At 45.0% G+C, this 12,313-nt stretch overlaps 1 protein-coding gene across 1 annotated transcript in view; it reads left to right on the top strand.

Moving 5' to 3' along the window:
- The window catches only part of CD109 (CD109 molecule), an 80,930-nt gene that overhangs the window by 5,737 nt on the left and 62,880 nt on the right, over positions 1-12,313 (top strand). The window contains exon 3 of the mRNA XM_068678164.1: positions 11,925-11,953. Coding sequence (XP_068534265.1) covers positions 11,925-11,953 — 29 coding nt within the window. The remainder of the gene's footprint in view (positions 1-11,924; positions 11,954-12,313) is intronic.

The raw sequence follows: 12,313 nt of genomic DNA, 5'->3' as shown, positions 1-12,313 counted from the left end.
CTTCATGGATTTGCCTGAAGTCATTCTGGTCACCACATCCTTCACTGGTACCCAGCCAAGGACAGTGAGGCAGACCAAGTGCTGCAGACTATTTCATGGGAACTTGGGAAGGAAATGGGATGGAATAACTTGGCCATGGCAGGAATGATGGCAGTGGGGAATTTCTTTACGGAGAAGTGAACAGTAACGTGTTAGCGTGCGATTGTCCATTGCATGTGTGAGCTGAAAGGGCTTTACAGCTTTTAGGAAAGGGAGCAAAATGAAACAAAACCCACAAAGTAAAGGCTGTGAATTTGGAAAGAAAGGAAAGTGATGCCAATAAACAATGGGATTTCAGAAACAAGAAGGAAGGGAAGCAGCGGGAGAAATCTCTTGAAGGGTTCGTATTAAAGGGATATGTGCACATTACCCTAACACAGCAGAAGGGTTAAAAATAGAGTGACTAAACACAATCTTAATACTGACCAAAAAATAGCAGAAAAATGAAGAAAAAAAAGTGTGTATAAATTGAAAATGAGATCAGATTACAAAGGCGGAGCATAAAAGAGTAGCATGGGTAAGAAGGGACAGAACTGGAAAGGTCAAGCCATGAACAGGAAAGAAAGTAAAGGATAATAAGACAGGATTTTTAAATACTGTGTTAGGAAGATTGGCAAAGAGCGTGGCTTGTTCCTGGCTAAGATGAGCCGGGCACTGGTCGGCGATGCTGAGGGGCAGATATGCGTTCAGTCTTCACTGAGAGGATCAGCTGTGAGCCAGCCCGTAACACAAGGAGCTGCAGTGCACAAGGGCGAGGAAGTAAGGCAGCAAAAGGGGACAAACAGGTCAAAGAGCACTTGGGTGAAGTAGGCTTTTAGGCCCAATATATCTGCAGGATAGGGCCATATCTTGACTTTAGTAAGGTTTTTGACACTGTGTGGTGTGACATTTTGGTAAAACGGCTGGGGGAAGCAGGGACAGCATGGAGCTCTGAAAACGTGCATTTGTGTCTGGTTGAAAAATAATATTGACAAAAGAGGACCAAGTGGTTCACTCTCAAACGGGAATTAGGTTGCCTTGGAACTGCACTGTTCAATAGTACTGACGTGGGTGACAAAAGGAGGAATGTTTCTTAAACTGGTGAGGGGGTGGCGGGGTGCTGGGAAGCAGGATTAGATTTCAAACTCATTTTTGCAGTTTGGTAAATGATTAGTGGAAAAAAACTAGGATGTGACTCAGTAGGGCAGCTATAGTGTTCTGCTCTTGTTGAAGAGTAAAAGAGTGAGAGTTTACTGGGTGAGGAACAAGGTTAGGCAGCAGCAGTCCTCCAAAAAGGGAGTGCGTGTGCTTGGGGTGGCGTGAAGGGACTCTAAGGTGAAAGCTTTCGAGTAATACTGTGGTGCTCAAAAAAAAAGAAGGCAAACGCTGTACTAAAATGTATAACAGAAATGTTTTCTGTAAGCTATGAGAAAGTATTCTAGTTATTTTCACAGCTCTAATTAGCCATCCTGGGGAATGTGTTTTTGGGTGCTCTGTGTTTTTGGGTGCTCTTAAAGGAGCATGAACCAAAAATTCCAGAGGAGAGCTGAGAAGATCTCTCAAGGAGACGAGTTCAAACCAGATTGAAGAAGGTGGGCCTTCATGTGAGGTGGAAATAAATTGTGGAGCTTCATATCCTGGGTGTGGTGGATGGAAAATGTGATTGCACAGATTCATGAGACAAAAGTCGATCAAGGGCTGGTCTGGTATAAAGACATTCATTTTGGCTTTTCAGGTCCTGAGCCTTAAATTACATAGGCTGGTGGAGTACCCAAGGAAGGGTAATCGTGTACTTGTGGTTTTTATGCTTTTCGAGGTCTGTCCTTGACCCTTGCCGGAGACAGGACCCTGAGCTAAATAAACTTTTGGTTTGATCCCTGGGAGTCTCTTTCATGTTCTGGATAACATTTGAGGAGAGATTGGAGGAATGGGGGTGAATTGTGAGAAGTGACCTATACACATGGTTATTACCCCTCAGGTAGATAGAAGGTAGCCTTAAAGAGAAAGGGGTGGGAGCTGAGAGTGGGTATTGAAATGGGTCTAGGGTGATGTCTTTAGTGTCTGAGCAAAAAAAAAAAAAATCCAAGCTGAAGTGCTGTGGAGTATAGAAACACCTGCAGAAGTAGGAAATGGGAAATTCATGGGTTGTACACGGGTGGCTTCTCTTTTCAAATGACTCTCGACTGCACTGGCAGTGGTGCTGGATCCTGTGCTGTCCTTGGCTACTTGTGAAGGCAGAGGTGAGATCCTGTCTGCAGAGTTTGCATAGCTCATGGGAAGAGATGATGCTGGTTCATCCAGATTTACTGCAGTCCAAAGAAGTGTCTGCACAGAAAATGTGGCCAGAGTGACTGACCCCCTTATCCCCAACTTCTCCATTTTCCTGGAGGTGCAGCTGTGAGGCCCAGGTGTTTCTTTTGAAGGGTAAGGGAATTGTATTGCCTTCATTTATTGATGAAAGAAGTCTCTGGTAATATTTTTATATATCTGAATAATTTTGTGGTCTCAGAAAAATGATGTGGGTTTGTCCTCACGGACTCTGAATGCCTTCCAGAAAATGGAAGAAAACCAATGTAAAAACAAACCCTCTTCTTTCACTGCCTCTTAGAGGAAGCTTAAATAGTACTTGAGTGTTTTCTTTTTCAGTGAATGAGTTTGAAAGGTGACCTGACTTTGAAATTTTACTCCAGTTGAAGCAATTAATGGCACGAGGGTGGTAGTAATACCACCAAGCCTCTGGCATAGACAGGCTTGGCCACAGTTTGTCCTGTTATGATTTCCCTCTGTTTCAAATCAGAGTAAGGACTGCAGCTGTTCTAAATTGCAGCAATAGTGGCTTTGTGTTTATTATCCATTGTGGTGTCCATGAAATAATGATGTCCAACAGTGCCTTGAAAGCCGGGCATGCAGAGGCCCCTGTGTTTGCATATTTGTGTATAATTGCCAAGGGAAGAGTAAATGAATGAGATTAATTTCCCATTTAGTTGCGTAAAGGCTTAAGTCTGAGATTTTTTTGAATTGGCCGCATGCTTTCATAGACTGGGTCTGACATCAACAAAATTTCCTCTGTAATGTTCGAAACTTCTCTTCCTAAGTAGCAGCTGTAAATAGATAATACCCGGGAATGAAGTTGTTTGGATGTGGTAGGCAGCGATAGGTTCAGATACAGGTTCTGGGGGACACCACTAGGCCTCCAAAAAGTAACTTAAAAGAAAAAAAAGCATGCTGAAATGGACACAAGTTACTTACATTCCTAACCTGGATGTGCTGGGGTACACTTCTGGCTTTGGGTTATATTTTAATCTCCAGATATATCAAGCCATTTGTGTAACTCTCCAGAGGATTCACAAAGAGCTTCAGTATGCACCACAAGGGGATAGGTGCAGTATTACCAAGAGACTGAGCAGCGTCACCTTTTTCATCCTTGGAGAATAAGTCTGTGATTATCACTGCTGGGGCTGCTGTGCATTCATGTCCTGTTGGCATTTGTGGACCTAAGTTTTTTTTTTTTCTTTTTTTTTTCTGTCTCTGGTTTCTGTGCTTGAGTCCTCTGTAAGGAGCCGTACTGTTTGTGTGTCCACTATGGATATGACCTTCTCTTTTTGTTTCCTGTAGAAAGAAAATAAATTTATTTTACCCCAAGCACCGCTACAGGCTGGGCGATAAGTGGTTGGAAAGCTGCCTGGCAGCGAAGGACCTGGGAGTATTGGTGAATAGTCGGCTGAATATGAGCCAGCAGTGTGCTCAGGTGGCCAAGAAGGCCAACAGCATCCTGGCTTGTATAAGAAGCAGTGTGGCCAGCAGGTCTAGGGAAGTGATTGTCCCCCTGTACTCGGCTCTGGTGAGGCAGCACCTCGAGTGCTGTGTTCAGTTTTGGGCCCCTCGCTACAAGAAGGACATCAAGGTGCTTGAGCGGGTCCAGAGAAGGGCGACGAAGCTGGTGAGGGGCCTGGAGAACAAGTCCTACGAGGAGCGGCTGAGGGAGCTGGGCTTGTTCAGCCTGGAGAAGAGGAGGCTCAGGGGTGACCTTATATCTCTCTATAGGTACATTAAAGGAGGCTGTAGTGAAGTGGGGGTTGGTCTATTCTCCCATGTGCCTGGCAACAGGACGAGGGGGAATGGGCTTAAGTTGCGCCAGGGGAGGTTTAGGTTGGATGTTAGGAAGAACTTCTTTACCTAAAGGGTTGTTAGACATTGGAACAGGCTGCACAGGGAAGTGGTGGAGTCACCATCCCTGGAAGTCTTTAAAAGACATTTAGATGTAGAGGTTAGGGATATGGTTTAGTGGAGGACTGGTTAGTGTTAGGTCAGAGGTTGGACTAGGTGATCTTGGAGGTCTCTTCCAACCTAGATGATTCTGTGTGATATGGAGTGTGCGTGACAAAAAGTCCGTGGATGGCTCTTATAGGCTGGTCTCAGGAAAGAGTTGAAAGGAGCCTGTATTTGTGGTTCAGTGCCTGGGATGGTAGCTGTAAGAAGCCCTTTGACTAAAGAGATGATTTAGTTTTAGAAATATGAAGCTGTTCCCTTTTTCCTACCCAGCGTGCAGTGTTTCAGATAAACCGCAGAGGGTTTTAAGTATTGTGTTCTTGCAGCTGGCCTCTCTGACCGCTCGTCTGAAAGTGATAATAATAGTGGCATCTACTGAGATGGCTGTTTTATGTCAGAAAACTGAGCAGAGAGTTAGATATCTGAATTAGGCTCTAAGTGTAGAAAGAAATGAGAAGAGCCTGCCTGTCTGCCCTGAATGTCTGTCCTGATGTCCACCAGCAATCCGTAATGCATCTGTTTGAGTGTGGTGTTGTACCTCCGTCTAATGCCTGACCCAAATTTAGCCATAATTTAACAGCAGTGGCTCAGTCCGTGTATTTTGGGCTGCTTGTGTAACTAACCAGTGATAATTTTGGTGCTAATTTAGGGTAATAGATGAGGTGTATAACACATTTAAGGAAACCTGGAAACTCAACAGGTTTGTAGGCCTTCTTTTATGAACCAAAAAAGATTTTTCACTCCCTGGGCAGTTTAGCTCTTGGTAGTTATACTTCTTTCTTTCTTCAGAAAAGAGAAGAAAAATAGGAAGAAAAATTTGGAAGGACATTGAAGAGCATTTTTTTATTTCTCTGATGTTAAAATGATTTTTTTGAAATAGACTCCTTGGGAGAAAAAAAATCCATTTACCACTGTAAAGAAACTGCTGTTCTGTAAACGATTCCTAAGCTTGGGTATGTGAACACGGCTGCCAGAAGAAGATCATGACATCATTTCAGTAAATCAGTGCGGAGTGGTTCCAGTTATATTCCTGCATTCCCTGGCAGGACTAAGAAGAAACAAGGATGTAGGTAGAAAAGGTTAAGTGAAAAGTCTGTTTGCAGCAATAGATACCTGCTAAATAAGCTAGGATGTAGGGTAAAGACCGGAATTTATACAAATGAGTTGCTGGCTTAACTGCTGTTGTGCTCATTTATATTGGCATGAGTTGTAGTTGATTATGCCAAGTCATAAAGTCACTTTTCTGGAACCTCAATCCTTTTTTGGGAGTGGAAGCTGAAACAGAAGTGTTTATGTCTGTATAGATATAACTGGGGCCAGGCTGCGTGGCAGAGAGCAGATTGGGATATCTGTAGGGCATGTAACCTCAGACCACAAGCTCTGTCAGGTGATTTAGGGGAAATGCTGCGTAGTGCTGAGATTATTTGGAACAAATCACTGAGAACATACATCTGTCATCTTTTGCAAAACCCCTCTGAAGGCATACATAAATAGGCCCAGTGCTGATATTGCCAGCTCAGGAACAGGTAGCATAAGTTTTTTGGGTTTTGGCCAGGCCAATCAGATGGGAAGAATGTAAGATGCTGTTGTATGTGTGGATCAAAGATGATCTAGTCCGAACCGCCTGACCACTTCAGAGCTAAACAGAAGTTAAAGCATATTCCTGAGCGTATTGCCAAATGTCTCTTGAATACTGACAGGCACAGGACATCCACCACCTCGTCAGATGGGCTTTTCCAGTGTCTGACTCACCCTCATGGTAAAGAAACTTTTCCTAATGTCCAGTCCAAAATTCCCCTGGTATAACTTTGTGCCATTCCCTCATGTTCTACCTATCTGCTTTGCTAAAAGGACTATTAGACCTGTGAAAATGTTATGGTGGCAACTTGTTAAAAAGAATTTGATTCCCACTGCCATTCATGCTGGTGACATCTCACTGCTCTGCAGTCTTCTTTTATTCTTCTGTGGGATTGTCCTAAATGCCAAGGACTTTGAGAAAAGGAGGCTGGACAATGTGGGTGTTGTTTCCGTAGTATTTCTGTATATTTCTTCAGTGCAGTATTTATTGAATATACCACAAGTTTTAGGAGTTGTGTGTGTGTGAAGTGATTTTATAGAATCACAGAATCACAAAGGTTGGTAAAGACCTTCAAGATCATCTGGTCCAGCCAACCCCCTACCACCAATGTCACCCACTAAACCATGTCCCTAAGCACCACGTCCAACCTTTCCTTGAACACCCCCAGGGACGGTGACTCCACCTCCTCCCTGGGCAACCTGTCCCAGTGCCTGACTGCTCTTTCTGAAAAATGTCACCTTGTTTCCAACCTAAACCTCCCCTTGTGCAACCTGAGGCCATTCCCTCTAGTCCTATCTCTGTGAGAAGAGGCTGACCCCCAGCTCCCCACCCCTTCCTTTTAGGTAGCTGCAGAGAGCAACGAGGTCTCCCCTGAGCCTCCTCTTCCCCAGACTAAACAACCCCAGTTCCCTCAGCTGCTCCTCACAGGACTTGTGCACCAGGCCCTTCACCAGCTTTGTAGCCATTTTGTAAGTGATGAGGAAGGAGGCCTTCTCTTGAAATGTCATGTGACTTTTTTTCTCTTTCTTTTGCTTCTCCCTTCTACTTTCCTCAGGATTAGTCTGGCATGGACTCCTGAATTTTTCCTGCCTCCCTCTTCATCTAGGGCATGGCTCCCACGTGGGAGTTGTCTTTAGCAAAGCCCACACAGCAGCAGAGACCTGTGCTTGCTCCAGGTCTTTCTCTCCACGGCGTGTGGCAGCAGTGCCGGTTATTGCTCTGCTGCGGAGAGCAGAGGTGGGGAGCCAGGAGGAAGCGTCCTCTACTCTGTGCTGCTCAGTGCAGGTGGAGTAATCGTAGTGGGCTCCTTGCTAAGCCTATTTCTACGCCTGGACTTAGCCACCTGCAATTGCTGGGAGCTGTATTTAATGCCTGAAGTCGGCCCTCACGGGGATGTGCTGAAGGAGGGAGATAGTGTCCAGTTCCTTGGTGGCAGGGGTCCCAGCAGGGCAAAGCTGCCTGCTAGCGGTTAGACCGTGGTTAGCTCCTAAAAACATGGGAATGCTGTACCATTAAATATAACTGAAATTCATTGAGTGGATGGAAAAATGTGGTGCATTTCAGCAATTCAGCAGTGACATAAAGGAAATGTTTTGCCTGCTGCTCTCGCTTGAGGATGTCTGTAGCCACCTCTGGGCGCAGCTGAGTGGAGCTGCGGGAGGTGGCTCAGAAGCTCTGAGAACATGGGAAAATCTTGCAGGACAGGGAGACTCGCTACAAAACCAAAGAGGTCCCGATCTGCCAAGGCTGCTCGATTCCTAACAAAATAATTACGTAGTGGCATGAACTGGGAGATTACCTAATGCCCCAGAGCCTGTTGTATGATTTTTCACTGGCTGGGAATGAGACAATGCTCTGGGCTTTATCACGGGAGCCAGACAGCTTCCTAACACAGCTTTCTTCAGGAGGTAAATGCTTTCTGAGTCGCACAGAGGGGAAAGGGCTGTGATTTAACTCTCCTTCCTCCCTGGCAGTTTCCCCATCTGCATCATGGCTGTACTTTAGTTGTTATCAGGAGATGGATGCAAGCAGGCAGCATTCTGGTTAGAAAGTTGCCCAGTGCCTGCTCTGTCCCAGGTCAGGTTGCTTTGCATGCTGCGTGATGCTGCGTGGAGCAATGAGCACTCTGCCCTTGTGGTGTGTGCACATTGGTGCAGGTGACAGTGGAAACAGAAACCGAGGTGTGCACTGTGGCATGAATATCAGATCTGTATTCAGTGCCTCACAATGTACTGAAGCCACTGCTATAGCCATGGCTATGTTTGTCTGTATTGGATTGATTAAAGCTTGTGTAGCAGTACCTGACCATGTGCATACCTGCTCAGGCATGTTTTAAGTAAAGCCGAGTTCCTCTCTTGTTGATAACTGATTATCAGTAGCATCAAAGATTTTGTTGTTGTTGTTTTCTTTCTTTCTTTCTTTTTTTTTTTTTTTCCTGGTGTCACAATGTCGTGGGTTGTGGTTGTATACAACTCAGCTTTTGCACAGCTTTGTTCATGTAGAGGGATGGGAAATAGAGAAGTGTTAGTCACACTCTTGTTACACAACTGAGAAAAAGTTCAGGAGGTAGCTTTATAACATCTCTATTATTGCTAGTTGTCCCGCATCCAGCCTCCTTTACTGGTGAAATATCATAATCTCTTCAAAAAGGTCACCACCTGCTGACCAATGCCCAGACTGTCCCCAAGCAGTGGTTCCCCAACCCCAGCCAGCCCCCCTATATTAACTGTTCAGCATGATGCCATATGGTATGGGACATCCCTTTGGCCAGTTTGGGTCAGCTGTCCTGGGTCTGTCCCCTCCCAGCTCCTGCTGCTCCCCCAGCCTGCCTGCTGGCAGGACAGAGCGAGAAGCTGAAACGTCCTTGGCTTGGTGTAAGCACTGCTCTGCAACAATTAAAACATCAGCGTGTTATCAGCACTATTCTCACCCTAAATCCAAAACACAGCACCACACCAGCTCCTAGGAGGAAAATTAACTCTATCCTAGCTGAAACCAGGACACTGGTTAACTAACTGTCATGAGTTAGGAAGACACAGGCTTCCTTCAGGTGAAATGATGTCCCTTCTTAATAGGTGCAGAGTTCTTTGGGTAGGTGTTGGGAATAAATATGTCACTAGGTGAGGGGGATTTATGTTACTTGCACATTGAATATTCTGCAGCGCTGTGAAATTCCTCTTCAGTTGCCAGTGGCTCTCCAACACTTCTGTGCCAAGCAAGCTCAGCTGTGTCTGGGGCTCCTTGTCTTTGTGCAGTGGGCCAGAGTGCCCACTCTGCTTGCTGGTGGGAAAAAACATGTGTATTTTGCCTGAGACTCCTGGCTGGAAAACCTGGAAGGCCAGTGGGGTGGCTGAGAGTCAACAACGGCATGGGCTGCTTCTTGAGTGAAGAGGACAGAGGGATGGGAGGGAAAAACTGTGGCTTCAACAGTAGCATGCTGTGGAAGGAGCCGTGTCGCTTAGGGCCAGATGCCATCCATCCTTGTTAAACTGTTGGATACCAGAATAAAGTACTGAAGTGTGCTACCCACAAACATCGTTTGCAGGATGTGAGTCATTTGGTTTAACCCAGGTTGTAATTTGGCGAGATGGTACACGCTGAGTGGGGCTTTTCCTTGAGCACTCTGACAGCAGCAGGAGCACACTGCTTTTAGTCCATCACGCCTTCCTTCTACTTGCCACTGTCAGAGAAATGGCTTTTTTTTTTTTTAAATTAACATTTATTGGAGTTCAAATATCAAATAATTGCTTCATCTTTGAATGCTTTTATATTCACAATAAAAATAGGTGTCAGTCTCTCTCTTCATGGGAGTTATAAAAATGTGTAACTGAGTGGAAATTCCAAAGCAGTTCTGGTGATACATGAAAAGCAAATCCTGCAGTGGCTGCAGTACCTATTTAAATTTTATGGCACTAATTAGAAAATTGTTGAAGTATGTTTTTGCCTTTAAAACGGTCAAATATGGCTGAACAGTAATGGCTGTAGATTTTATCAGCCACGAGGTGCCACTCTTTTCCAACCTCAGCCAAAAAAGCCTGTAAAACACTAGTAATGTTTAGATGTGAGAGGTAATGGTACTGAGAGCCAACACCATTAAAATCAGCAAGAGAAAGCACAGTACATAATTAAAATAAAAGCTGTGGCACTTAGTGGCTCCAGGATGTTATGTTACCCAGGATCTTAACAGCACATTTATTTGGATTGTGAGAAAAATTGAGGCCACGTTATCTGAAGTAGTTAAAATATTAAGTTACATTAACCCCTGCAAATGAAACGTGCTAGTTACTTGTTCCCAAGGGGCTGTAATGGAGTGAGGATGGTTAATTCTTCGTGCTCTGTTGCTTAAGGGTGGTAAATGCTGTGCAGGGTTTTGTAAATTTTGACCTTTATCTGAGCTGCAGAATCAACAGCAAATAGTAACTGGGGTGGAATAGAAACCTGAATAGACAGTAAGGATGTTTCAGTATGTGTGTGTTGCAGTGCATGAGGATGTAAAGGAAAATGTTCAAGTGGAGAACAAGGGCATCTGCTCCCACCAAACAGAGAAATGCTATTGCTGTAGGACTGCTCTGGAGTCAATTCCTTTTGCCAGGCTGTATTGCACATCTTCCATCAACCATGTAAAGAGGAAAGGGGCAGAGGGGATCTATATGACGAAGAGGAGGCTGAGGGCCAGAACCCAGTGAAGAAGCAGCTTTAGTTGCTGTAGAGCTAGTGGCTCAGCACAGACAGACTGTCACACTGGCTTTCTTTTCTGTTTGGAGGTCATTACCTCTAGAGGGAATGCCCGGGATTAAGGATTTTTCACCGTTTGCCCTTCATTAATAGCATAGAGTTTAAAGTCTTTATTTTTATATTTTTAAAAAATTCCTTCTGGAAACGTTGTCTTGATAAAAATGACTATGAAAAGTACTCAACTATTTAGCTGAAGAAGAGATTAATACAAAATACCCTGGGTTTCTCTTACATGTGAAGGAGTTGCGGAGTCAGCTTCTTTGCAGGAGCAGAGGAATGCTTTGGTCCTGGACCAGCCATACCCGAGAGGGGATTTGTTTTCAAGGAGAGCGAGGCCAAACCATATCCTCCTTGTTCAGGTAGCTCTCATCTAGGACTGTTGGCACCTGCAGACCATTATTTAAGCGGAGCATTACATTTCATTTTTTTCTGGGCTGTGCTGTTCCATCTGCTTCTTTTAGTGGTTTTGGGACAGTAGCGATTGTTAGGGAGCTGCTAAATCCAGCAGGCTGGCAGGGGCTGCCCCAGGTCCAGCCAGTAGTGAGGCTGGGCACACGTTCCCAGCAGACACACAGACACAGGGATACCTGTACGTGGTATGTACATCCAGCAGCTGGTCGCACAGAGCAACACAGGCACTCTCAGCATTCACGCAAATAGCCCCAGTTACCTTACCTCTGGCTGATCAGGCTGAAGGATTCTGGTTAGTGGGAATATATATATGTGACCACAGCATGGATCTCTGCAGTAGCAGGACATAAATAGTCTGCCCAGTAACTGGCACTGGATCATGGTCTTCCCAGTTCCTGGTAACTGGGTGTGTGAGACCCCCGGGCCACTGCCTCACTCCAGTCTCTGGTGCTCAGACCCCTTTGCACACACGTGTGCACTCACTGTGGATCCCACCAGCAAACTGTCTTTGAAGCCCAGTCTATCCCAGTAACTGAGCCTGGATCCTCGCTTCCCCCAGTTGCTTCCTGCACAGAGAATGAGAAATGTACCTGCATATGTAAAACACCGACCAGTGCAGCAGTTGCTCTGGGATATTTATTTTACAGTTTTCTTCCCAGGTGTTGTTTGGCAGCAGTCAGCTGCGTGCTGGCCAGCCCATTGCACCAGTTTCACGTTGGTTTACTGGGCTGTCTGCATGCACCAGGCTCTGGAGGAGCTGCATCAAGGGGGTTCAGTTGTCTGATGGGTATTATGGGCAGTGGGGGAACAGGGGAGGAGCACTGCTCTACTAATTAACCTGATAACGTGGATGTTTTATTGAGTTTTTATAAGCTTTGTGACACTGTCATATTTCTTTTTCCTTTTCATTTAGATTCCTTTGGGACTCTTGTTCTTCCAGTAGTAAGTATTTCTTTCCTTCCCTCCTAAAAAAAAAAAAGTTGACTGCCTGTGACTTTTCAGCAGCTAATGTTGATGAGATGATGTATTTTTATATGTGATCTTGGCTATTTTCACTTTCTCAGATGAATGTATTTGCTGACCAATAAGCCAAGGAGTTTTCAAATTAAGTGCTCTGCAGCTTGTTACAAGTAATTACAGGATATGTGAGCTGACTTCCAGCATCAGCACAAGCTGTCATTAAACTTGAGCCCAGAACTTGGCTTTGTATGTTTTCTTTTTTTCCTACTGGCTGATACCTACATCCCTACTCCAGACACACTATGAAGGCTAATTAGAGCTGAATAATTGTGCAAAGTAATA

The sequence above is a fragment of the Anas acuta genome, chromosome 3 (genome assembly GCF_963932015.1).
Source record: "Anas acuta chromosome 3, bAnaAcu1.1, whole genome shotgun sequence".
NCBI classification, from domain to species: Eukaryota; Metazoa; Chordata; class Aves; order Anseriformes; family Anatidae; genus Anas; species Anas acuta.
Note: the sequence above shows the minus strand (reverse complement) of the source record. Positions and strands in the feature narration are given on the sequence as shown.